Consider the following 27,103-nt stretch of genomic DNA (forward strand, 5'->3'; position numbering starts at 1 on the left):
CCAACTATTTTTATATTTATTAAATTATTATATTATCCCTCTATTATAACTTAATTTTTTTGCATGTAAAGCTAATTTAATTATTTTGAAATATTTTGAAAAGACATACTGCACCGATCATTCCGATAATTATTAATAGATTGCATTATTTCAATTAATTTATTTTTGTTGAAAAGGGAAAGAAGGATCATTATATTGTATGCATTCAAGGTGAAACAATAATGAGCTCTTTTATATTTTTGTTAATGGTAGAAGTTTGCATAGACTTCTCTCTCATGATCTAAATTATTCCGTGTTAAAACCAACAGGCACCGCTATAAATAGAACTCATTGAGAACTCGCCACGTCATGCCCATGTGACCTTTTCACTTACGTTGCAAAATCTTATTGGTCAATCATTATCGCAGAATGGGAAAATTCTGTTATTTCTAAATTATTGTCTTACACGTAAACCCACCTCATTCACTTCTGTGTAAATAAGTTTCTTCTCTTTTTCTCTACACTGTCTGCTCTCTCTCCCTCTCTCTCGAAACTGAATCGCCTCCTTCAGTACCAAAAGAGAAGAAATGGTTTGTAGAAAGCGAAGGAAAGTCAAATTGTAAGTTGGGTTTTGTTTCTATTGACTTAAAACACTATAAAGTTTGTTACTTTACTCTTTTTTTAGCTTAATTTGTGATTTAATTGCTTTACTGTTAGGGTTTCTTACCAAATTATTTTAGGGTTTTAGAGATTGTTATCTGTAGGGGTTCTGTACTGATGCAAGTTGGTTTCTTTAGATTGAGTTTAGTAGTTTTTGATTGATTGTGGAGAATTGGACTTGAAGTTGAATAATTTCATTCCAGTGTGATTTGAATATGATGCTTTGGTTTTAGAGCGATTTCACTTATGGGTGATGTTTTTTGAAAATCTGAAGAATTTTCGAATTGAAGACTCATCATGGAGGGTTTCTTAGAATTGCCATAATGTGCCATAGGGTTTTGTGATTTTGATCAGTGCTGATTTTTTTATTTGGCGGCTATACACTATCTATTCATTTGATTGATTTCTGGTTGAGCAATGCAGTTAAAGTCTTTTGATACTTTGTTTGAATTCATTTTTGGAGCTTTATTGTGGCTTTATGGCTTTTAATACTTAGCATAGAGCTGGTGGTCACGATCTTTTCGTAAATCAACTGCCTTTTACTATACTGAGCTCATAGAAAATATGCAGTTACCAAGATTATATGATTTATGCTTTCTTGCTGCAATCAATTCCTTTATATGGGAGCGGTTTTTTGGGATTGTTGACTCCATAATGTTTTTGATTTGAGAGATTCCACTTTTCAATAAAGGTCCCAATCTATCACTACTATCCCTAAAAGTGAAGCTGAAAAATGGTTATAAATTGCATTTTTTACTCTTTTTACTTCCCTATAAATAGCAAATGAGGATTCTATCTGATCTTAGTCAAATGATTTTTCCTTGACCTAGGTTATCTGCGAGAGTGGTGGATGATAAAACAACAACAACAACAAAGAATAAGAAAGTGAAGCTGGAAACACAAACTTGGTCTGACCTTCCTATAGAACTTCTGGAACTGATTTTGTGTCGCTTGTCACTTGAGGACAATATCCGTTCATCTGTTGCCTGCAAAAGATGGAACACTGCTGCCATTTCTGTCAGAGTGGTAAACCAATCACCCTGGCTTATGTATTTTCCAAAATTTGGTAACATGTATGAGTTCTATGATCCAGCTCAACGCAAGACCTATTCTCTTGAGTTGCCAGAGTTGTATGGGTCCAGAGTTTGCTACACTAGAGATGGTTGGCTGTTGCTATACAGACCCAGAACAAACCGTGTGTTTTTCTTTGATCCTTTTTCTCAGGAAGTTGTCAAACTCCCAAGATTTGAATTGACATATCAGATAGTTGCCTTCTCTTGTGCCCCAACATCTAACACCTGTGTAGTTTTTACAGTTAGGCATGTCAGTCCCACAATTGTTGCAATCAGTACTTGTCATCCAGGGGCAACTGAGTGGGTTACTGTTAATTACCAAAATCGCTTGCCTTTTGTGAGTAGTATTTGGAATAAGATCGTTTTCTGCAATGGATTCTTCTACTGTCTAAGTCTCACTGGCTGGCTTGGTGTTTTTGACCCACTGGAGTGTACTTGGAATGTTCTTGCTGTGCCTCCCCCTAAATGCCCTGAGAATTTTTTTGCAAAAAATTGGTGGAAGGGAAAGTTTATGTCAGAGCATAATGGAGACATTCTAGTTATTTACACTTGTTGTAGTGAAAACCCCATTATATTTAAGTTAGATCAGCCAAAGATGGTCTGGCGAGAGATGAAAACCCTTGATGGTATGACACTTTTTGCCAGTTTCTTGTCATCTCATTCAAGAACTGACCTCCCTGGAATGATGAGAAACAGCGTCTACTTCTCTAAAGTTCGTTTCTTTGGAAAACGCTGCATATCTTATTCTCTCAATGATTGTAGATACTATCCTTGTAAGCAGTGTTACGACTGGGGAGAGCAAGATCCTTTTGAGAATATCTGGATTGAACCACCTGAAGACCTCTCAGCCTTCATTTGAAGAGAATACCAGCGATGCCTGATTTGTATGTGCAAGTTATACAGGTATGCTACTTTGGTTAACCATTTTTCATATTACTTTATATTCTTTCTTGCACAGGATTGAATGCTGCTGTTGCTCCTTGCTCCTTGTATTTGTTGTAGCTCGTGGAAACGTGATTATCTTTAAGGAACTTAAATAATTTCAATGCTTGTCTGATGTAAAGCTAAAGATATACCACTTGAAGATTGAAAATCAAGAACGGTTTCAGCATCATATATTTGCTAACCCCATGACCAAGGGAAGCTTGGAAGTGAATCTCACCGTGTTCTTATGAACTTTAACATGTAATACAAGAAAGCATGGAATGCTGTTTATAAGGGACACTAATGGTTACTATCTGGGACTGACGATAAAAATATGTGAAAAAAAAGAAACATAAAAATAAATATGTTTCTAGAACAATTTTGAAGTGAATTTTTATACTTTTAAAATAGGAGATACAGAGAGAATTAAAGATAATATTTTTTATTTTTTATTTCTAAAATATCTTTATAAAAAAACTTTTAATTTTAAAATTGTCCAACTAAGATAAAAATATTTATTTTTATAGTTTTAAAACTTGATTTTGGGTCAATTTAGGGCAAAGCCTGGGACACTAGTCAAGGCACGGATCAAGTTGACCCGAGTAAGTGTAAAAATAAAAAATGGTTATTATCATAGTTTTAAACCAAATTTAAGGGTTGACTTGAGGTAAGGCTCGTGTCACGAGTGAGGTTGACTGTTGATTCGGGTCAACATAAGGATAAAAATAATAATTATTATAATTTTAAAATTAGTCTCGGGGGTCGTGTCCGGGCAAATCCTGGGCCATGTGCCAGGGGGTCAACCTCGGTGAACCCAGGTTAACATAAAAATAAAAGTGGTTATTATAATAGTTTTAAAACTTGATTTGTGAGTCAACCCATGGAAATACTCGTGTCACGATCAGGAGGGTTAACTTGGGTCAATATAGAGATAAAAATTATTATTATAGTTTTAAAACCTACTCGGAGGTTGACTAGGGCAAGACTCAGATTACGGGTTGGAAGGGTCAACACGGGTTGACCCAAGTTAAATTATGGATAAAAAATATTATTATTATAGTTTTAAAATTCGACTCAAGAGTTGACTTAAGGTAAGGTTCAGGTCAAGGGTTGAGAAAGTTAACTCGATTGACCAAAAAAATTAAAAATAATTAAAGCTACCTTGTGACCAATTTTTCTCTTCAAAAAAATCAATGAGATTTTTATTCGTGTTTTATTTCAAGTTGACCTTGGTTTTTTATCGGGTTAATCCTTTCTCTATATTTTTAAAAACTCAAACCAGTCCAGGCTTCGGGTTGACTTGATTCCAAGTCAACCTATTATGCCAGTCTTGGTTAACTAGATTTATTATAACATTTTTAATTTCAACACTCAATATAAACTAAATATAAACTAAAGTAAAAAAAAATATATGTAATTATTTTTTAAAAGAAGTATGTTTGATAATAATATATTAAAAGTAAAACAAATTTTTTCATATTTTATTTTGTCTTGTCCACTATAATCAAACACGAAAAAAAACAATCATTTTATTTTGTATATTATTAACGAACACAATTCTGTTTCGGTCTTTTTCTACAATGCTTGAAGCTTAGAAAAGTCAACCTTAGCATTATCATTGTATTTGCACAACTTTATACACCAGCACAAACCTCTGATACAAGGATCTTCTATTGTACTCTTGTATGAACATCTGATACAGGGATCTATCTAAAAAATTTCCCTTCAGCAATGAAGGCTTTGAATGGTGCATTTACAGACATCTTCGTATTTGCCTCCTTGATACTTGATCCTGCATGACTGTTTAATGTTTAGTTAGATTTTGCATGACTGTGGTTGCAGCGTTCCATGGAGCAGGTTTAGAGTGCCCACACACGCGCATCAAGATGGAGCTGTTCATCATTGAAGAGTCCTTGAAGCTTTATGATACGGTGCCGCTCAAATGCAGTGTGCTTGAAGCATATATTAGGAAGTTCTTTCAGTACAGGGGAGTGAATAACCTTGAGGTGGTATGATCATCTGTGCATTCTTAGGCATAAATGTGTGTTTAAAACAAATATGTTTATTATTTCTCGTACAGTTGAATACCTAATTAATATTGTTTAGTAGCTTAACCAAGTTGGAAACATGGTGACTTTAAAGATACTGATTAGAACCGAGAAGGGGAACCGATATGAGAATGCAGTGTTAGTCGAACATTACAGAATTTGTGTTGCTGTTGGTGTCTTCGGTTATTTCTCTGGAAATCCCTCCTTTTCCGATCCCGTTTGAATAACCTCGGATCTTGAATATGCAAATTTTGTAACTGCCTTTTTAGTTCTCAAACCTTGATGAATTGTCTTTTGATTGTCCTCGATCTTGATAATGAATAAATACAATTATTAGAAGGATAAGGGTCCTTGCTACTTCAAATAATTTTTATAATATTAGAATTTTATATTTACCTGAAATTTTATTTATGTAACAATATATGATCTACTAATTTGTTTTATTTACACAATTTATTTCGCAATTTACTCCTATCTCTTTTCCTAATTATTGCTTTTATATGTAGGTTTCTTTCTTTATTGTTTTATTTAGGAAGAATTACATTGTAGTGTCGTGCCTCCATTCTTTTAAAAATTATGAACTCCAAACAAATTTCTTAACAAAAATATAGTACAGCTTGTTCTTCTACCTTGCTAGATAGGAAAACTAAAACTCTAAATCTAACCATTCTATTTACTTTTGCACACGAGGTTTTTGAAATTTGTGATTTCTTGTTTCTTGAGCGGGGGAAAATGACCAAGTGATCCGAGTTTTTTACACCTTTTCACACCCTTTCTTCCATTGATTTGATTATCGCCATCAAAATCTGATTATTCTACTGGTTTCAAACCTCAAAGCCACCTGGGTTTAGCGCTCGACATGGAGACGGTGAGGCTCGTTGTGTGCTTGAAAAAGCTTCCGAATACGACGAAAGGGCTCATAAAGTGCTGGATTCTGTTCTCTCGGGCTTTGCGGGTAAAGAAGTCTAAATCCACCACAGTGAAGCTTTCCTTTGGGCTTTGCGGGTGTCGAGAAGGTGAAATTGAAGAGTATTCTTGTGAACATAATTTTTTGTCCAAACCCATAGTTAATCTCTCCATGAATATTTCTTTTTGTCCTCCTCACAAATCCAGTCAGTTTTTTTGTCGGGTCTTTATTTTCTCTATGGAAATGATTTATCAGGGTCTCAATTTAGAGAAAAATCAGGGATCTTCTTCCATTTATTTGGGTCTCAATTTAGAGAAAAATTCGGGATTAACGAGATCGGTGTTTGTGCTTATTTTTATTTGAGTGAACAATCTGAAGACACTCCACAATAAAAACAACAAATCCCTAATTTTTTCCAAAGAGCAAAACCCATAAACCATAAATATCAAAACCCTAAAAAACCATCACTATCAAAACCCAGGATAATCAAAGGCAGAAGAGTGGGTTCCCTAACAATTTAGAAGGCATGCCTATAACAATTGCCAATGATGGGTTAGCTTTGTTCTTTGGTTTAGACACTTTCAGTTATCAACATTTTCAGATCTGGACTTTTCGATTTGTGGGCGAAGATCTGAGGAAGTAGCATATGCCCTGTTTTTTTTTAAATGAAGCTTTGAAGGCATGCTGGATTGTTATTTTTTATTCTGTGACATCTTTGTTATTTTGATACTACCTCACATTCATGCTCTCTAAAATAGGAAGTCATGAATTTTTTTTTAATAAATTAATAATTATTACTTTTAAAATTCTTCAATGTCAAATTTACAAATCTAGGAACACAAGCTAGTAAAAAGCCAGCAAATTCAGAGCAATCAACAAAGTTCATAATCAAACAATCAGGCAAACTCAATTTAGGGTTGAAAAGCCATTTAACCATGTGTTAGCTTTGTCATCAAAATTACCTGCATTGCCAGTTTATTATCAGCATGTGAACCTCCATTTACGACATTGAATGCAGGCACTGGCAAAACCAAGGTCTTGTTTCCAAGAAGATTTGTAATGTGCTGCAAGATAAATGACATCACAACAATGAATCCCCCCAAGGATTACAATGAAACAATAGAACAGACTACACTAGCACTACATATATACCTGGTAAAGACGGATCTTCTTAACCATAGCACCTACTTTGCAAACAGCAAGTGACACTATAAGAAATTGGACGAGCTTTAACTACCTCAATCATTGCCCTGGTGGCGTAGAGAGAGCTTCTCATAGAAAGAACTGAAAAAATCAATCATTGATCTTAACATTGGATCAACCCCAGATTGACTACGTACATAAATCAAAGAATAGAACTTTCAAATTCTGACTCCAATCTTAATTTAATAAAATAAAAACAATGAACAAGAAGAAGAAAAAGAAAAAAAGTGTCCATAAAATCTTACCTGGTGGAGTGGAATTTCAGGCATCAATGGTATCATAAATTCTTGATATTCAACGGGTCAGTGGCTTAGGTGTAGTGAGTTTTAATACGCGGGCTAAAAGTCTCTTGAACCAAAGGCATATGTTCCAAAACTAGCTTTTATGCCAAAAACCGCCATGATCATCAAATTTCCACCAATTAAATCCTCAAATAACAATAACTAATGAAATAACAATACATATCCAGCAGACATGGATTTTTAAATCCATTGAGAATTGGCACGTAAAGAACCAGTTAAAACCATAATGCAAAACAAAAGAACCTAAAGGTTAGGTTTGCATTTGAAGTTTGGAATTAGAACCATAGATGCATAAGAACACAGCGGTGCTTCCGGGATTTCATCAGCAAGAAGAACAACATATAAGATCATATGGGGGTCTATAAACCAATATCATGTTTAGTTTAGTTTAATTTCATCCAGAATTCAGGAAACAATACAAACACCTATCACCGATGAATACGAACAAAGTGGTTTAATTTAATTTTTTCCAGTATTCATATGATGGTGAACCACATAGCTTGTATATCTTGTGTAGTTGCTCTACCTAGATCATCAAGCAAACAAGGACATGGTTCTGTAGCAAAGCTTATTAATCATGAACATGATTCTGAAAAACAAGGAACCTTAATAATCAGGAAACAAGAAAGGTATCAACCTCAAACTAATCTTTCAACCATTTTTCGGTAGCAAATCTTTCAACCATTGGTATACATCTTTAACTTACAAGGTGAGTTCTCAATCCTATCTCCCATTAGAACCTCACCAAGATTTTCAACACTATATTTAACACCCTCTAAAAGCTTACAAAAAGGTAAACTATAATAGCTAAAAGGAATCTCAGTCTCGATAGAAGTGACCGAATTCACTTTCACTGACAAAGTATCAGCAATACCATATTTGTGAGGGTAACTACCAGAAAGGTAAAACCCATGCCTAGATTGGAAAATCAAACAAAGGGTCAAGACCCAGATCTTAAAATGAGTAAAAACAGTGGATGCTCTTACAGTTTTGAAAGGATTTCAGTCTGATCTGGAAGACCTAGATCGTGAAAACAAGTGATTAAGACTCAAAGTTCTGGTCTTTATTGGCGTTTTCTGTAAAAGTTAAGATCTTGATATTACAAAGACAAATTATAAGCAAGTTCTAGCTATTTAGAGGTAAAAAAAGAGAGAGAAAGATAGCCAGCCTGACCTTATAAAAAGAGTGACGCAAAAGAGAAACGAAGAGAAGAGTCTTGGTACTGTCGATGCTTCACAAATCCTCCTAAACTGCTTCACCAAAAATGAGTTATTCTTCTTAACTACCTCCCATATCCGTTGTCCTGGTACTGTCGCTATTTTAAATCCTCTTCTTCTTCCTCCCTGCACATGCAACATTACTGAAGCCCTCCTCTTTCCTTTCCCGCAAATCCCTTTTTGCTCCCGCTACAAATTGGAGAGTGCTACAGTGCTCGCTATATAGCATGCACTATTCACAGAGCCAGAATAGCAAGACTTTTAACGAGTAACAATGCTATGGGTTTTATATATGATAGCCATAATAGCTAAAGAGCCTCAGTAGCAAGGCTAAACGTGGATGCTCTTGGAGAACAAGGGTGTGGATGATCTTATAGCACACTAGCAACGCAACAGGCGGTAGAAATATATGATTATCATTAGCTCTGGTATCGGGCATAAGACATTGTTTAAGCTCTAAATGTAACGAAACTTTGAGCCTGGGCTACAAATTTTCAACATATAACAGACCCATCGCTCTAAAAATACAATCTGTTTTCTCATCCAAGGATCAAACTTGAGGTAGAGAGCCTAGTGCTGCTGCTGCTACATATGATTAAACGAGATGAATAAAATTATTTAGCTGCGTCTTTGTAATTGATATCACCAGTGATCCTGCCACGTGACCTTTCTCACAATTTGGATGAGTTTTCTGAGCGAAGCAACAAGTTGCCCTAACCAAGCATAAGAAGAAATGCAAGGTTAACGAGATTAAGTTGCTTCATCCAAAAATTCACGAATAAATAAGCTGTTTTCAGTGTACCCAGACATAAATAAGCTGTCAGTATACATAAAGCAACCTACACTACTCAGGACTACCCTGTGACCTGAAGCAAAAACAAACAATGAACCAACATGCTCAAAAATCTGATTGTCCACCCTTTATAAAAAAGGAAAAAAGAAAAAAAAAGAGCAAGTAAATGGAGTTTTCGAAAATATAGGCCCATTTCCACTAAACGAAGTTAATTTTCTTGCTTGTTTGAGATGTTACAAAGCTTTTCTCATCATCCAAGTAATCAATGTCAAACAGTAAAAAATTCCTTTTCCCCTCCGCATTTCCACTGCTAAAATTAGTATGGGTTATATCGGCTGCGTCCACGGCCACCATCATTACGTCTCCCACCACTCGAGCTACCAGCACCACTACCCCTGCCACCCCAGGGCTGTGGTGGAGGGCTGTGCATTTGCATTCCAGGCTGTTGGCTGAGGCAAAATAATAAGGATATGTTAAATTCTGGCTGACAACTAATTATTCTGCCAGAGCAAGAAGTGTAAAAGTACAGGAATCAAATTCAGGATTTGCACGCCATTAAAATCACTGGTCTGGCAAGTGCAGCATCAAGGAACTGAGGTAAGACATCTTTTCACAACATAGTAAGAAGCTCAATCATCATGTTCATTGTGCTCAGGGTATGACACTGTCCGAGATTAGCTGTGCTCAATTCTCAGCACGACACATTTGAGAAATATTTTAAGGGTAATTAGTATTACAACGTGAGAATAGAGCAAGGTATATTTCCAAACGTTCCAGGTACACAAAGCATTTCAGAGTGATGAAAGGAGGTTGTTGGACAAACAGGTAAACAAAAGGATGATGACAAATAATCAGCCAGCCAATAGAAAAGTACAAGCAACTAATATCAAACAATGGAATAGAAAAATACAGAGTTCTAATTTGCTAACATATGTAACTGGTTCCTGTTGGATATGCAACTCATTGAAAATTATAAAAAAGTGATACTTACAGGACATATCCAATCCTTCCATCAGGCAAAAGCATTGGCATCATTGACATGCCAGCAGGAGTCGGTCCCCTACCATAGATGACTGGCTGCATGGTTTTTCATGCCAATGAACAAATACACTTAATCAGAAAGTCTGTAATAATTTCAACATGCACACTAGACATGTCATAACAAAGGGAACAGACTAATCCTTATCAAGCACACACTTTCAGTGATGATGTCAAATGCAATTTTTGAATTGGAAAAATACTTTTTATGAGGATAACCCATTGCTTAATGTCAATACAATTCACTGGGTCTTTTCTTGTTGTAATTAAATTGTGTTTATTGTTATTAATTCAAGCATGTATTGGGCTCCACATTCCAAGCAAATATTGTCAACCACAATAATCATGCTGAATTACAATCAGTAATAATTTGGTCAGCATTCAAATCAACTTCTTTATAATATCAAACAAATGGTCACCAGTGTGCCATTCTGTCGCACCTGACAACAAACATTAAGAAATCTGTTTATGCTACCTCTACCCTGCAGCATCCTTAGAGAAATTTTGCAAATATAGAATCATGCAAATTGACATCAGCACGACAAATTCCTGCCAATTAAAAGTAAACCCATCTTTATTTCTGTCTTGAAATGAATGAAAAGGCAACTAGCTCTTCAGCATCAAACCAAAAAAAGAGGTTGAAATAACTCAGATATTCAAGTTGACAAACTTTTCAAATATTTCCTTCCTTCATTGACCATAGCAGACAACCATAAATATGCTTATTCTGTGTGTCAGAGAGCCGTGTGTGTGTGTGTGCACGTGCGCGCACGAGAGAGTACAATTTAACATCAACTTACCTGTGCAAAGCCAGCAGCACCAAATCCTGCACCAAGAGCACCATATGAACTCCCAACTAAACTGTAACCAACACGAGGTGGGAAGCTTGAATGTGGGGATGACTTCTGTGAATTTGGCCCACCAGAAGACTTCAGATCTGCTTGAGGCTTTGCAAGGGAACAATCCAAAACTTGACCTACCAAACAAAGAAGCAACAGTCATTAATAGAGAATATTCATAAGTGAAAGAAAGAGAGGATATGCTAGATCTGAGGAAAAATTACCATCAATTTTATATTTCTCAGTGTTCTTTAATGCCTTCATGGCACTTGACCTCTCTGCAAAATGCACAAAACCAAATCGGCTCTTTTCATGTCCTGGTTTTGCAGGTGGCAAAACTACTTTTGTGACTTTTCCATGATGCTCAAACAGCTGCCTTAGACGATCCTGATTAATATCTTCTGGTAAGTTCTTGACATACACTGCCTTGACCTGCACCAGATGTATTAAGTCAGTCATGACTTGAAAACCTCTCAAAATAAACAATTCGAGAGATGTAACCACACTGTCTTGCTGTTGAGCACGAGCAATTGCCTAAGTGGTTAAAAAAAATTGAAAAAAAAATGCTCAAAAAAAAAAAAAAAAACAGAGATGGAAAAGTTGATTTAGCTTGGTCTTCTGAGAAGGGGAAAAAAGATGGTCCTCATAACCTCCAAGAAATAAGACTGTTTGGTATCAATAACAAGAAGGCAACAAGACAGGTGCAAAAGCATTTCAAGCAGATCAACTAAATTTACTGATAGTCAACACAAGGCTCCATTAAAGAAAATAGCGGACAAAATATGATAATACAGCAGACCTGAGAAGCAGCAGAAGATCCTGCATTTTTGGGATCCGCCCAGCTCACAGTTGGAGCATTATCATCTAGCTTGAATTCTGGGTTTGACATCATTTTTCTTGAGTATTCTGCACATGCATGATTATAATACTCAATGAAAGCAAATCCACGATTACGGCTTGGGTTCTGTGGGTCCTGTAGAAGATAAGGAAGTGCGATCAAGAAAAATCATTACACAATTAAACATCAACCTGGGTTGTCTATGTATGCATGTACAAGAAAATCAAGCACACAAACCTTCAGCAATTCCACCGAATTAACTCCTGGCCCAATCTTTTTTACAGCCTTCTTCATATCTTCTTCTCCCCAGTTTCTTGGAACATTTCCAATAAACAATCTATGATTTGCTTGAGATGTCGAACACTTAACCTTTTTACCCTGAAAAGAAAGCAGACAGGTTAAAAGAAATGGAAACTACCTGCACTAAGAAGTCAGAAACTCTTTTTCAAAAAAATAAAAAATGAAAGTAACATTCAAACAACATAAAATGAGAAAGATAATAGTGAAGGCAAATCCCATTGCAAGCATAAACCTGAAGTGATGTTCATGGCTGATGTTGTTTCTATAAAAGAACTCAGAAGCATAATACCTTAAATTCAGTATTGTTAAGCTCTTCAATGGCCTTCGAAGCCAACTCCTTTGTTCTGAAAGTCACAAAAGCATAACCTTTTGACTCGCTTGAGTCTTTTCCCTTCATTATCCTTATCTGTTGTCAGCTTAAACGAGATTTAGTCCATCCAAAACAAAAAACAATGACAGCATTTTTACAAAGACAAGATGAGTTACCTCCGTTACTTCTCCTATAGATTCACAAAATTCTTTCAAATCCTCTTCAGAAGCATCAGGGGGGATGCCACCGAGATACACCTCTGACCCATGAGGAGGAAGTGCAAGAAGCTCAGAATGTTTTTTATGCTCATCTTCCTCCTCATCACCATCTGAGCCCTTTTGCGAATCTGCTTCATCAGAAGCCTCTTCATTTTCTTCCTCCTCTACCTCCTCTTCCACCTCCTCCTCTATCTCTTCCACTTCCTCCTCTTCCTCTACTTCTTCATACTCGACTTCTTCTTCCATTGTCTCCTCGCCTTCATTGTCACCATCAAGGTCAACCTGCTCTTCATGCTCGGCAGACTTTTCAGGCACATCTGGTTCATCAGCAGATGCACCACTTGCCCTTGATCTCGGCATCTTATGTATCTAACAAAAGAAGCTTGCAAGGCAACTGTGAAGCAAGCACAGAAGCCAGAAGCATTCACAGAAGGAAGAATGCAAGTATGGAAAGGTGGAAACAAAATGAGAGGCCAAATGGAGTTGCAGAATAAGAATCTTGACAGAATTTGTGCCATGAGAAATCGGTCCAAGGAGTTTTAATGCGAATGATAATCAATTAAGGGATCATGAAAAGCAAATAGCTTTAGCAGCAGCAAGAAAGAATTAGGAATGACAATAGAGAGGATAATGATTGATGATGATAATGTTCAACAGATTAAAAACTACATACAATGAAGCAATGAATTTCTTGAAATTTTGATACTGATACTGGCCCAAAAAAAAACCAGCCAGTTTAATCATTCAACTATCTATCCGGATCAATGCATCCAGCCAAAAACAAAAGGGAGAAAAAAGAAAAAGAAAAAGAAAAAAAAAGTAATGAGAGATTGAACTAATGTGATTCACAAAATAAATTACATAATGATTATGAAGTAATGTAACAAAAATAAAGAAGCTTAAAATCCCCGCATAGAAATTCATAATTAATTAAAAACAATATATAATAACAAGCAACAGATACAGCCTTCTCTTGATTCAAATTCAAAGCTTTTCAACCTACCCCGCCCCAAAAAACAAACCCCAAATCTTAATTGCATCTTCTAGAGCCATCTGGATTTACAGCTACATTGCTCCATCTACTACAAAAACATCTTAGTTCATGCGCCAATTGCAAACATTTTTTGCAAGAATTAAATCCAAGTCAAACCAATTCCCGCCATTAATGAGCTAGTTGGCTCCTATTTTTCTAATTATAACATAAATAAGGAAACAATGAAAAAAACCCTCCTTTATTCATATTAGCAGCTCTCTTTTAAAAGAAATAAGAAGAAAGAAAAGACGAGTTCCTCCACAATAACATATTAATCTACGGCCCTCGAGCAACTAAAACCAAAGCCAACAGAACCAAAGAAACCAAACCCACAACCATATTCTAGACAAATAATTAGAACACACAAACAATTCCTATTAAACTAATGTAAAAGCAAAGTATCTAACTTTAATTGCAACAACCAAAAGGATAGAGAGAGAGAGAGAGAGAGATTTTACCGTATTAGGAGCACGCAAACTCGAGCTAAATAACCACGGAGGAAGAAGAAGAGGGAACTTTGAATGATTTTTTTCCTTAACAAAAACCCTAACTTTATTTTTTTTGTTTTTTTTTTCAGCTCTAACCGTTGAGTTCTTTCGGTACTTTGTTTTCGCTGGCCTTGAAATCTAAAGAAGAGGATGCGCGCTGTGCCCTAATTTAATGGGCTAGTTAATTAGTAAGGAATAACGCTGCAATGGATAATGAATGGATAACGGATAGTCGGATACCTACTCCAACGGCCCAATAAATGACGGCGCAGCAAATAATAATTCAGATAAAACAATACTCCTGGTTCTTTTATTAATTAATTCTTGTAAGATATTAAAGATTGAAAGCTAGCAAGGATTTCAATATAAATTCATTTTTCTTATGGGCAAATTAGATATACCTTCGGAGCTTGTTACTCAAGAAAAATTATAATTAGGATCAATATTGAAAACTATAATATTTTATTAGGTATAGTACTTTCTATTTTTAATTATAAAAATATTTATAGATAAGTTTTCACGTACATAGTTATAAAATCTGATCTGATTCATAACTCAATTTAAAACTTGAATCATATGATTAGATAAATCAATTTAGTTTAACTTGATTTAATCCCAAATGATGTTATGTTAATTTTTTTAAATAATCCAATTAGCTTTCATTTAGTTTTTTTTATCGGGTCAACTCATATCTTGTTCGATATAAAACTCAATCCGGATCAAGTTTTGAATTGATAAATTACCGAGTTAATCCATTAAACCGGGTTAGATTTAACAACATTATATATACAACTTGGTGTATTTATTAAATTTTATTTTTTCTAAATATTAACCCTAAATTTTAAATCAAGAAAAAAATGAAAGAAAGCAAACCTTCTTATCACCAAATTAGCAACACATACGTATGAAAATATTTATGTCAAAATAATAAGTGCAAGAGAAATCTTTCATTAGTCTTCCGACTGAATTTTTTTTTTTTGTAATAGGTCTACGAAGAATTTTGTGCTTTGCACGTGTTAATGTAAGATTCGTGAGCATTAAAAATAAAAATGTGTACTGATAATCTATAAAAATATTTGCTAAGCAATTAGATCTACGTAAGATCAGATTAATATCCAAATTCGAAATTTAATTTGCACTCCAAATATAGGGAAAATATTTCGATAGTTCTCGAAAAGAAGAAACTTATGGGGGGAATTCCTTGAGCTTGTAATATATATATATAGACAGACACAAAAAAAAAAAAACAATTGACAAGCTCGAATGTTGTTGTTGGGTTGTCATTTTGAGATAAAACATAATTTTTCCATGTGTTTGTTGTAGCAAAATGTCAATCTCCTCCTTGTATTTCATTTTAGGTTAATTTCCTCCTTGACTGAAAAGATGCAAGTCAAATCAACCAAATCGATTGTAAACACAAGAGGAAATTGATTTCAATGGCATAAGGATCGTTATTAGCGTGATTTGGCCTCCATTTTCAAAAATGTTAAATTATTATAGCAAAAATGTTTGTTTGTGCATCTGCAGGTAAGAATTCATGGCCGGAGCTCCTTGGAGCAGAAGCAAGGGTTGCTATAGTGACAATTGAGACGCAGAATTTTTTTTTTTTTTTAATTTAATGTGGGTGTCCGGTCTAACTTGCATGTACCTCAACTAATCTCACGATCCCATGTAAATCTTCAGTAATTATTATATGAGCATCACATGACTCGAATCTGAAACCACAAAAAAAATAAATTTTTTAGTTACCGTCTAGAGGGTTCGCAGAATCTTTTTATGGACACAGGTTGTGCCGGAAGGAACACCTGTGACTAAAGACTTCTCTTGCATTTGGATTGACAGGAACAAAATCGTTACTCGGGCCCCTGTAATCGGTTAAGGCAATGATTACCATGATGATGCATGGATCTCTCTTCCAAAAATGAAACAATTAGGAATTTAGGAGTACCAATGGTTGCCCTTTTATTGTTAGTGCACTAAATAAGAGAGATAGAGATGTATGCAATATTATTGTGTACTCACGCAAGCACAGTTTAATGAAAATTTTAGAAATGATAGTGATGAGATATTAAAACATTTAAATAGTTTAGGAGTAAGGTTTATGTGTTATAATTGGTTAATATCTTGGTTTTAATAATTTGATGAATTCTTTCTATAGCTAAGATGATTGGTACATGCAAAAAATCCTTTTTGATAAATTTAGAGACTTCCATATACTTAAATAAATATTTTTTTAGATAAAAAAGATGCAATAATATTCTAAAAAGATAAATTCTAAAAATATGTATGCTAAAAATATTGAGAATGAAGAAATTATCAATCTAAACTTGAAGGATTCATGGGGTATTTACAGCTCATAAGTAATTTTTTTTTATGAATATGAGAGATTGAAATGTTATTTTATCCTGATAGCATTGATAAAAGATAATTATCTCTTACATATGCAATAATAAAAGCTAAATATTTCTTATACAAAAACTAATGCGATGGAAATATGGTAGGTTCTTAAGAGAATTTTTATAAACTTAAGGGTATAAGAAAAGTAGGACTCAAAATGTAACTAAATTCATGGGGCTGAACTCTTTTCCTAGCTTAACCCACAAAAGCTGGGCTATTATTATACGCCAAGCCTACGAGAGTCAGGCTTTTTCTCTAGATTGAGCTCATAGCGTTGAGCTTTTTCTCGAGACTGAGCCCATGTAAGTTGGGTTCTTCTCATATAATGAATCTATATAGGCAGGGTTTTTCTTCAAAGTTGAGTTCATGGCGTTGAGCTAAACTCTTTTTCAAGATTGAGTACATGAAAATTAAACTTTTCCTTTAGAATGAGCTCAAGATGTTGGGTTTTTTTCCTTAAGCTAAACCCATGAGAGATGGGTTCTTCTCCTAGATTGCCCATGCTTATTGCCTAAGAGCTAAGACCATAGAGTTTTGCAACTTTAGGGGTTTTTTATGGCATTAAATTTAAGTTTATCATATAATAATATAGTTTTCTTTAGTTATTCATAATAAGTCTCTCACCAAAACACAAAACAATGACAATCCAAAATTTACATTTACAAGGATTGAATCCAAGGAATAGCCATCTACATGTGTATATATAGTAATACTTTTATTATAATCTGGGTAATTTAAATACCTACTGTGTATTGATTAGTTTAAATTAGAATATGGCATAAGACAATAATCTGATAAAATATTTTTTTTCCAGTAATTAATGTTGGTAAGAAAAATAATACGATTAGAGATTAGATAAAGGGATAATGGCTTTGGTGGATAATGCACCCTCATGAAATTCTTCCCGAGGGTACGTATGTTCTTAATTAATTAAGAGATTTCTATGCCTTAAGTACCAACGTTGTAATATTTATCTTACTAATTGCTCTTTGTAACTTAAAGTATCTGCCAATGTCAGAACTCTTAAATAGAGTAAAGAAGGGAAAAAAGAGTTAGCCTTTCTATAAATTTGTGTTCATGTCTACTGTACGTTTTCTCTTCTTCACTGATTTAAGAGCTAGAACTCTTCCTATTATGGAAGTTCTAAGTGATTCTTTATGGACTCATTATCATTACTACATATAAAGTTCATCAACATATATATATATATATATATATATATATATATATATATATATTACAATTGTTTTTGGTTAAATTTCATTGTTTTCAATATTATCTGCAGGCTGCCCCCAGATAATATTGAAAACTGTTAAATCTTGTTTTCCGACGGATCATTTCATGTGTCTTGCACCACTACGAAACCAAAAAAAAAAAACCCTTCAACTCCTGATGGCCAACGTTTTGTTCTTGATTGTTTTTTATTCTTATACATGTAATGGTTGCATGCATAACATTTCTGGTCAGAGAAATAATTTGATTATCGTCTAGATTAATTGGCGTGCTGCATCATTTCAATGGAGCAATGTCGTCTAGATGCCTAAGCTTGGTTAACATGTTTTGCGAGCTAGTATCAAAGTTTGAAGCCTGACCACCGAAGTAGATTTAATTTTTCAGATATATAAGAAAATATATAGCCAAACCATCAGATAAGGTTAATTAATTAGACATTCATGGAAGGGGTCAGAGTAATTTGCTCGGCAGATATTTAATTTATACAGTGGCACAGTCGCGTGTACGTATGCTAACTTGGACATAAATTATCATGGATCATTCTGACAAAAAATGAAACAAGGAGTTTTAATCTCCAATGATATTGTAATAACAGATTGTTTTCTCCATGATTTATTACAAGTCAAATAAAACATCGGTTGATCGATTCAATCTATTTTAACCGGTCTACTGGTTCTTTGTTTTTTTAAGAACAACGAGGACATTTCCTGCTGTCAATTGCGTGATTGTACTGCATAGATGTTTTTTTTTTTTTATGAAATACGAGAATTGTACCTGTTGAGAATGTTCAACTCATCGAATGCTCGTAGCTGACTTTAAAATCCAGTATCAAGCCCGGAAATTAACTACCAGAGGTCGTATGAATGCAATCTCATGCCTCAGAAGGTATATGAAAAGAAGCTGCCAGTTCATATCCACGTATAGAAAGAGAAATTAAGAACAAAGCAGACAAACTTGCTCTGGGCTTAATTAATGGCCAAAACGCTTTGGTCTCTTGAATTTTATTTTTTTTATAAGCCAGAGATAAAAATGAAGACATCAAAATGGAGATAGGATCCATTTGGAGAAAAAAAGGAAAACAATCTGCGGAAAGCAGAAGAAATAAAATGTTAAAGGCAGAAAAGGCAAAGTACTGCAGCAGAACATAATTAAAACTCCTGGAGCTCCTGAAGCTGCAGAGATTGGGCTCCTGATTGTTTGTTATTCTTATGTGATGATCACTGACTTTAGCAATTTCAGGTCAAAGAAATTAATTAATTATAAGAAAGGGTAGCAAAGAAATAGTTTGATGATCAGATTTTTCTTATTAATTTCGAGAATAATTCTATTGATTAATTTTCCCTATTGATTCCCATGAGTAGACTGCAAGCTAGCATAAACCATCTACTCGATAAGATTAGCTGAACAATATTGAATCAGTCAGAGTAAAATGCTTCATCGGCAGATATGGTTGAAGATTTGACAATATTCACCAGAACTAACAAAGAAAGGTTTAGAATATACATATACAATATATTAATTGTGGACTATCAATGCTTTTTTTTCTTTTATTATTGTTATGGAAGACTATTTATGTATTGTTGAAATTACATAAGATTAAACAGAGGAAAAACATAGGAGATTGCTTCTCACCTTGAAAAACGTGGAAAAGTGGCAATGGCTAAAATATCTGCAATGGTCAAGCATGCGAACAAGCCATTCAACGCCGCTCAACTAGAAAACTTTCTGCCTTGTGTTCAAATTGTGTCACGAGGTTCTCTTCACTTCCATTCTATTCTTATTCCTTGTAGGTTTTCTTCAAGCTTATTATCATCGGGCCAGTCTGCTAAAATGCTCAAGAAAAGTCAGCTCAGTATATTTATCAATGTTTGAAAGCATATAGTAATGGATTCCAATGTCAAGTGTGAAGCATATTCCATTTTGGCGATAAGGTTGATTAAGTTTAAGTGCCTAAACATTGAATTTGTTAGAGAATAATATAAATTATATCTTAGTACCTTATCTAACAGCTTAAGTTATTGGGTTGAGATAGTTCCTTGACATAGTATCAGAGCCTTGATGACCAAGTGGTCTTGAGTTCGAATCTCACCATCTTCATTTATTTGATAAAAATTAACCACAAAGGTAATTTGGTCTTAATAAGAAATCTAGGGCAAGATTTCACCTAGAAAATCGTTGATGACATGGGAAGTCCAATTTATCTTCTAGCTGTAGATGATTGAATTTTCAAGCAATAATGGATAGAAAATCAGTAACGGTCAAGTCAAGCTAGCTATCGAATGCAGCACTATAAATACCTATTGCTATCTCAAATACAATCACAACATAACAGCAGAAAGAGATATCGTAACAGAGCACCGAAGAGCAATAGACCAATACTACAATGGCATCAGAATGTCAAGGTAATTAATTATGAATGAAATTCTATAGCTTAGAATTAACGTGTAGCAACTGCACGTATGTGCAGCGTGTGTTTTAATGCAAATATTGGCGCCTTGAATTTTGCAGGTAAGAGTTCATGGCCAGAGCTCCTTGGAGCGCAAGCAAGGGTTGCGGTAGCCACTATTGAAACGGAGAATCCTTATGTGGACACCCAGGTTGTGTTAGAAGGAACGATTGTGACTGGAGAGTTCTCTTGCACTAGGGTTCGTGTTTGGATTGACAGTAACAGAATTGTTACTCGGGTTCCTATAATTGGTTGAAGGCCCATGCATGCTGATTATCATCCTGCTGGATCTTACGAAATAAAGAGTTTCTAGTTCTCCCTTGGTGTTTGTTTTATTGTACTAAATAAGAGATCTTGTTTTCCATGCATTATTCTGTAATTGTGCTCCAACTTCAATAAGACTGGTTTAATATTGTGTTTCGTTTTCCTTACAATAATTACTCTCTCTTTGAACAAGAACAACGTGGGATTAGTGCCATTAATCACAATTAACGGTTTATGCCTGATGAGCCATCATTGAATATCTTCCTTTTTCCCGCAAAGGACCACAGGCATAATCTGGAGACTCTCGTCCAAGCAGCGCACATGGAACTGCATGTAAAACACCGCACGGATTTATGTAACAGGTGATGATTAGCATGAAGCCCTCTAATATTAGTTGATTAAGTCAGTATATCCACCTCATTGAAACAAATACCATAATATGGAAAAAAGAATAAGTTCAAGGAGTAAGCAAATGAAAATTAAAAACCTTTCTGGCCTTTTGCAGCTCAAGTCATATTAAAAAAAAAACATATATTTCTGGATACTCAATTCCGATTCAGTTCAGTTACAACTCTGATCCAATAAACCTGGTGCTAGAACAGTACGTTATGGTAGTGCTTTTGAAGATTAAGCTATTAAGAGTATATTTATTTTTGTTTTCAAAAAGTACTTTTGAATTTTTTTTATTTTTTTTGTTTTGAATTAATTTTTTATGATTTTGAATTGTTTTAATGTTGATATCAAAAATAAACTTTTAAAAAAAATTATTGTAATATATTTTCAAACAAAAAACATTTTAGAAAACAATCACTGCCAATATTTCAAACACTACCTCTAATATGTACTAAAATAATATGTACTAAAATGCCTTGCCATTTCACTTTAACAATGAAATACTTTTTTTTATTTTAATCCTCATAGTTTTTGATATTTTTTTTAAGTTCAAACTTAGTTTTTTTTATTTTATTCTTTAACATTGATTTACTGGATATTCAACTTCATGGTTTATTTTAATTTGATTTCTATAAAGTTATATCGGTCTCATGAAATAACAAGTTTTGCAGGTTAGTTCTATTGACAAGGGCCATTTTATTTTATTTTTTTTAGTTTTTTTCTCTCAACGCCATCCTTTAATACTGGGTTAATTGAAAATTAAACTTAATGATTCTTTTTTCTTTCTATGGGGTTTCTCATGATCTGGATCGTGAGTTTTTCAAGTTTTTTTTTTCAAACTCCTTCTTTGACATTGAATTGATTAAGAATTTAATTTTATATTCTTTTTATTCTTTTTCTATGGAGTTAACCCGGAGTCTTGACATGGGTTTAATATATTAAATAGGGTTGACTCAGGTTTTTTTTTGTTCTTTTTTAAAAAAATTCAATTAAACACTTCGACTTTGGGTTAATTAGGAATTATGATTCATATATATATATATATATTGCTTTATATGGGGGTTAACATGGTCTTATAACTCAGGTCACATATTAGAATAGTTGACTTGGGTTTTTTTATCATTTTTTAATTGATTTGTTTTTCAATTTTATTGTTTAGCATTGAGTTGATTGAGAATTAGACTTCATAATTTATTTTGGTTTATATTCTATGAGGTTATCTCATTCTCATGACCCAAATCACGAATTTTGTTTAATTTTATCATTTAACATTGAATTAATTGGAAATTGAGTATCATAATTTATTTTGATTTGCTTTCAATGAGGTTATTTTGGTTTCATGACCCAAGTTTAGAAAGTTAACTCATATTATTTTTTTAATTGAATTTTATTTTCAATTTCATCATTCAATATTGGGTTGATTAAGAATTGAGTTTAGTAAAAAAAATTGCTTTCATAGGGTTATTAGAGTCTAATGACTTGGCTAGTGGATTTAACAAGTTAACCTGAATTGATCTGAGTTTATATAACATGTTGCTATTTTAATATTTAAAAAAGATTTCTTGATTTTTTTTAATTAAACTATATTTTTATCAGTAATCTAGATTGTCTTTAAACTTTCAAATCAACCAAGTTCTATTAATTCAATTCTTATATAGTTCAAAACATTTTAACAACAACCGAAATTTTTTTTACTTTTATTATAAAAAATTAATACATAATATAGCACAAACAATAATCTGGTTTCCATAACTAAACAAAAAACTATAAAAGATGCTCTTAGTGTGTGTTTAGGAATCAGATCTGGTGAAATAAGATTGAGTTTTTTTTTTTTATAATTACAATTTCTTTAAACATAATCCACACCTTACGATAATGTTTATTTTTACACATCTTACTAAGATAATGTTTATTTTTACAGTTCAACCATGCTTTTAAAAATTTTAAATTTTTTATTTTTAGAATTTTTATATCATTTTAATATATTAATATTAAAAAAATTAAAAATATATATTATTTTAATATATTTTCAAAACTACGAATTGAGATGCAGTAAATTAGGTTGTTGTAGTTACAATCCTTTTATAACACAACCTACAAATCACAAAAAGATAAAAATTTCTTTTTCTTTTTTTTTGACTTTCTATAGCACAACCTAAAAAAACTCAAACTCATCTCAATCCCAAAACACCAAGGAAAAATACATGCTTCCCACCAAAGGGATGCTGCGAGAAAGTATTTTTGAGTTTATTATAGGAACAGTCAGCTAACAAGGAAATGCTCCGGAATCACAAAATTAGGACGATCAAAACCATGCCGTAGGTTAATTTCTTTTATATAATCAATACCACCCGTTTCTTTGCTGTCAAAGGCGCAGAAAATAACGAGAAATTTTTTTTGCTGGTGCTCAGCAAAATATGAGCTTCTACACTCAACTTTACTGATGTTTACACGGACCAAAAAACAGGTTCAAGCAATCTCTAAAGACTGATAAAAACTACTACATGATTTACTTTGCCCATCAACATCTTCCGCTTAGCTACATCAGGGCCAAAAGAACCTCCAGCTTCTAGACAAAACATGGCCACCATACCTCAGAGGAATAAGTGCTGATATTCCCCATTTGCAAGCTGACACAGCTGATTGTAGTTGTATGTATCTGCCAACATAATGTGAAGAGACTTTTAGAAGCACATTAAGTTCAAGGAATGGCTAACCTAATAATGTGGAAAAATTAGTTTATTCAACTGGCCAAAACACCATGCCATTCCCACTATTGCTAATCACAACTTGCACATGCGCAGAGGGGGGAATAGAGAGATGCACTAAAAAACTGATCCCAGAACATATTCTAACAAGCATTAAAAAAATGAGAAATAAAAAAATCAGCATAAACCTCCATACAGATAGTGTTATCTGTGACACTCAAGCTAGGATTAGTAATGAGATATAAAAATCAATAAAAACTGCGCCAAATCTTGTTTCAGAAGTCAGATGCTTGTCCTTAATGAACATTGTAGCTGCTACAAAAGGTACTAGCCTTGATAGAACTTCAAGCTGCCAAGAGATCAGCTGATGAATATAAAACAGCATTGAGGAGTCACCGCCCACTAGAATGACATTCCTATACATACAAACTTAACTACACTAAAGATCTGTTCACTTAAGCATTTTTAATGATTCAAGGAAAATCTATAGGTAGAAGAGAAAATAATCTGTGTCTGCTCGATTGGCCCGCTCAATCCTCTCAAGTAGAAGCAACAAAACCCAATATATTTTAAGAAAGGCAACACAATAGAGAGAAATTTAACGAAAAAGCAATATGCCATACCAAATGCATCCCCAAAGTTGGTCCATATCTCAGCCTGGATTGATTTTTCACTGTCAGCAATGCCAATAACCTCAACAAAATTTGTAAGAGGAGCAGATGGCGGAGAGCCTTTTACAACAAGCTGGAGATCATCCGGGGATTTTCCAACTACTGCTCCACGATCAGCTCCCACAACTTGAATCACAGTCCGGACCCTCTTTCGAACGTGCATCGGCAAAAGTGCCCCGTTGACAAAAATCGCAGGTTTTGATGTATCCATAACCTCTCAAAAACTAAAGAGTAATATTATTATATCCAAATGAAAACATCACATCCTCATAATTTTCTCAGATTATATTTCATTGAAAATAGGCTTAAAACTGCTATTAAACTCAATTTTAAAATCCAAATCTCTAAATTGCCCAAACAATACCAAATCTCTAAATTGCCCAAACAATACTAAAAAATTCAAATTCTAAGTTGCCCAAACAATACTAATGCATCTCATTCAAGATAATCACATTAATCATTCACATCAAGCCTTGAATTAAAAAATTATATATAAAAAACTGAAATTAAGCTTAGATAAAAATACTCATTATATTTCACGCATGTATCCAACAGATTTATGACATAAGAAATAAATATTGAGGAAAAAAAAGTGTAAAGTTAAAGAAGCTAGGACTTACACGGGTGTGTTTGGTAGCTGAGAAACCTAGGGATGAAATGATCAGTTAAGTTTGCGATTTTCCTGCGTTTAATCTCGCCGAAACCCAAACGGAGAGTGAAGAGAAATTTAGGGTTAGAGCAGGACTGAAATGGGAGACGGAAAGGCCGAAGAGAAAAAATGAGAAGCGCGGGGTTTTTATTGTTTCAGTTTTCAGATGGCGCTAAATAGTTTATGAAACCTAAAAGGGTATATCTGTCATTAAAAAGATGTTTTATAATTATTTTTTTTAAAGTATTTTTTATTTAATAATATATTAAATTTTTTTTCAAATAAATAAATCAAAATAATCTAAAAATTATAAAATAATAAAATAATAAATTTTAATCCATTTTCATTTGGCGAGAATCCCAAATGAACACTAAATATGTATGGTCTTATATAGTATACAAAGAAAATTGAAAATTTATCATCATTTTAAAAAAAGAAAATTAAGATTATAGGATTCATCAATCACCGTATTGCTAGAAATAAATAATTTAGTCCCTTTTCTTTTGGAAATTATAAATCATCAGTGTATATCCATATAATTCTATAACTTCATCCTTTTTTGTTTAGAAGAAGAGAAGAATCGGTCCCTATATTCTTGATTATATACTAGTTTAAACTCTTTTTTATTTGTATTAATACCAATTCTATATTCTTCATTAAGATCGAGACAATATAAGAGTTTAAGTTATTTCAGAAAAAAATAAAAATAAAAATAAAAACCCGTCTTTTTTAAATAAAATAAGATTTTGAAGAAAACAAAATCAGTTTGAAATTGAATCCCTAAACCTTAGTTCCCATTCTCTCTTGTAGTTCCAAATGAATCACTCATAAAACAAGGCGTCACGTGACTCATTAGCCTGTACCTCGCTTTTTTACCCAAGTTATGTCGTGGGTATAGTCATTTTCTTTTAATTTAAAAAATATATAAAGATGTTAAAAAGTAAAAGATTTGATGTACACTAAAGAGATGTTTTTTAAATACTTGAATGGTGATATATTTAACAATATTTTTTTATTTTAAAAAAATTATTAAGACAATGATATATTAAATCGACCTGGATCTACTATGAATAGCTTTTGAAACCCGTAATCCGGGTTATGAAATAATGATAATTACATGGAATCCAGATTAAAACAAAGTAAGAAGTTTAATTCTAATTAACCAAATATTGAAAACCAAAATAAATAAAAAAACCAACAAAAGTAACTCAAGTAAACCTATCTTGGTGGTCGGCAGCGGCGGACTTAGAGGGAGGCTGCAAAACATTTTAGATTTTTTTATTATTTAGTGTTTAAATATAAGATAGTGCAATGTTTTTTATTTTAAATAAATGAGTTTTCTAATAATAAGTTATATCTTGAGTTTTGCCCCCAATCAAATAATCTCAGCTCCGCCCCTAGTGGTCAGCGTTACGCCATGGCCGAGCCAAATCTTTCCAAACACAAAAGAAAAAATAAAGTTAAAATGATGCTAGAGTTTCTAAAAAAAACAAAAGAAAAGAAAAAACAATGAAACTCTAGTCATTGAGTTGACTAGGTTTAATAAGCTCAATTGATTTAATAATATTTAAAAAATCTTAATTTAATAATATAAAAAATAAAGTAAACTCGGATGAATCTCTTAAATTTAGGTGAATCATCCAAGTTCGTAACCCATAAAATCATAGACTCGGTCTCAATCAAGAAATCCAATTCCCAACAAAATTAATATTAAAAAATAAAATTGGAATAGACAATCAATTAAAAAAACTTGCTAAAGTAAAAAATAGCAATAAAAAAGAATGAGGATTGTAAACAAAAAAAAACAACTTTAAAAATCATATCAATTAAAAAAAATAGCAATTAAAATAATATGAACCACATTTAAAAGATGAAAAAAAATTAAAGGATGATAAAATTAAAATAAATAATTTATTCAAAGAAAAAAATTACAATTAAAAGAACAAGAACTAAATCTGGAAGAAAAATAAATTAAAGGGTTACAATAAAGTTTTTTAGGGGCAGAATGTAAATTGAGAAGGAAAGAGAGAAAAGGAGAAAAAATTATAACCAGCGTCAAACTGGCATGGATTACAATAGACATGTCACCTAGAAAGGTAAGCATTGCCGAAACCAATAGAAAAATACCAAGGAAAGCTTTTTTTAGCCACCTTAGCCATCATATTCACTGCC

General features: G+C 33.3%; 3 protein-coding genes and 1 long non-coding RNA gene across 9 annotated transcripts; 1 reads left to right on the forward strand and 3 right to left on the reverse strand.

Annotated features, from left to right (window-relative positions):
- Positions 1 to 442: 442 nt before the first annotated feature.
- LOC133690086 (F-box/kelch-repeat protein At1g57790-like) lies at positions 443 to 4,842 on the forward strand. 3 transcript variants are annotated; one of them, XM_062110261.1, is made up of 3 exons: positions 443 to 598; positions 1,470 to 2,615; positions 4,456 to 4,842. In XM_062110261.1, exons 1-2 carry the CDS (start codon positions 567 to 569, stop codon positions 2,569 to 2,571), a joined length of 1,134 nt encoding a protein of 377 aa, XP_061966245.1. In that variant the 5' UTR covers positions 443 to 566; the 3' UTR covers positions 2,572 to 2,615; positions 4,456 to 4,842. The 3 variants fall into 3 exon arrangements, with proteins under 3 accessions (XP_061966245.1, XP_061966244.1, XP_061966247.1); XM_062110260.1 differs by having other exon boundaries at positions 4,479 to 4,842; XM_062110263.1 differs by having other exon boundaries at positions 4,494 to 4,842.
- Positions 4,843 to 6,346: 1,504 nt separating this feature from the next.
- LOC133690087 (uncharacterized) lies at positions 6,347 to 8,263 on the reverse strand. The gene is made up of 2 exons (XR_009841393.1): positions 6,744 to 8,263; positions 6,347 to 6,655 (listed from the first exon to the last, which is right to left on the reverse strand). It is a non-coding gene; the product is annotated as an uncharacterized LOC133690087 (long non-coding RNA).
- Positions 8,264 to 9,072: 809 nt separating this feature from the next.
- LOC133690084 (heterogeneous nuclear ribonucleoprotein Q-like) lies at positions 9,073 to 14,362 on the reverse strand. 4 transcript variants are annotated; one of them, XM_062110258.1, is made up of 9 exons: positions 14,141 to 14,359; positions 12,608 to 13,018; positions 12,411 to 12,527; positions 12,059 to 12,199; positions 11,783 to 11,956; positions 11,208 to 11,415; positions 10,945 to 11,120; positions 10,098 to 10,183; positions 9,073 to 9,555 (listed from the first exon to the last, which is right to left on the reverse strand). In XM_062110258.1, exons 2-9 carry the CDS (start codon positions 13,007 to 13,009, stop codon positions 9,423 to 9,425), a joined length of 1,437 nt encoding a protein of 478 aa, XP_061966242.1. In that variant the 5' UTR covers positions 13,010 to 13,018; positions 14,141 to 14,359; the 3' UTR covers positions 9,073 to 9,422. The 4 variants fall into 4 exon arrangements, with proteins under 4 accessions (XP_061966242.1, XP_061966240.1, XP_061966241.1 ...); XM_062110256.1 differs by having other exon boundaries at positions 12,608 to 13,043; XM_062110257.1 differs by having other exon boundaries at positions 12,608 to 13,401.
- Positions 14,363 to 23,199: 8,837 nt separating this feature from the next.
- LOC133688865 (replication protein A 14 kDa subunit A-like) lies at positions 23,200 to 25,083 on the reverse strand. The gene is made up of 3 exons (XM_062108495.1): positions 24,903 to 25,083; positions 24,235 to 24,506; positions 23,200 to 23,562 (listed from the first exon to the last, which is right to left on the reverse strand). The coding sequence occupies exons 2-3, from the start codon at positions 24,491 to 24,493 to the stop codon at positions 23,498 to 23,500; spliced, it is 324 nt and encodes a 107-aa protein (XP_061964479.1). The 5' UTR covers positions 24,494 to 24,506; positions 24,903 to 25,083; the 3' UTR covers positions 23,200 to 23,497.
- Positions 25,084 to 27,103: the final 2,020 nt, after the last annotated feature.

The sequence above is a fragment of the Populus nigra genome, chromosome 3 (genome assembly GCF_951802175.1).
Source record: "Populus nigra chromosome 3, ddPopNigr1.1, whole genome shotgun sequence".
In the NCBI taxonomy this organism is placed as follows: domain Eukaryota; kingdom Viridiplantae; phylum Streptophyta; class Magnoliopsida; order Malpighiales; family Salicaceae; genus Populus; species Populus nigra.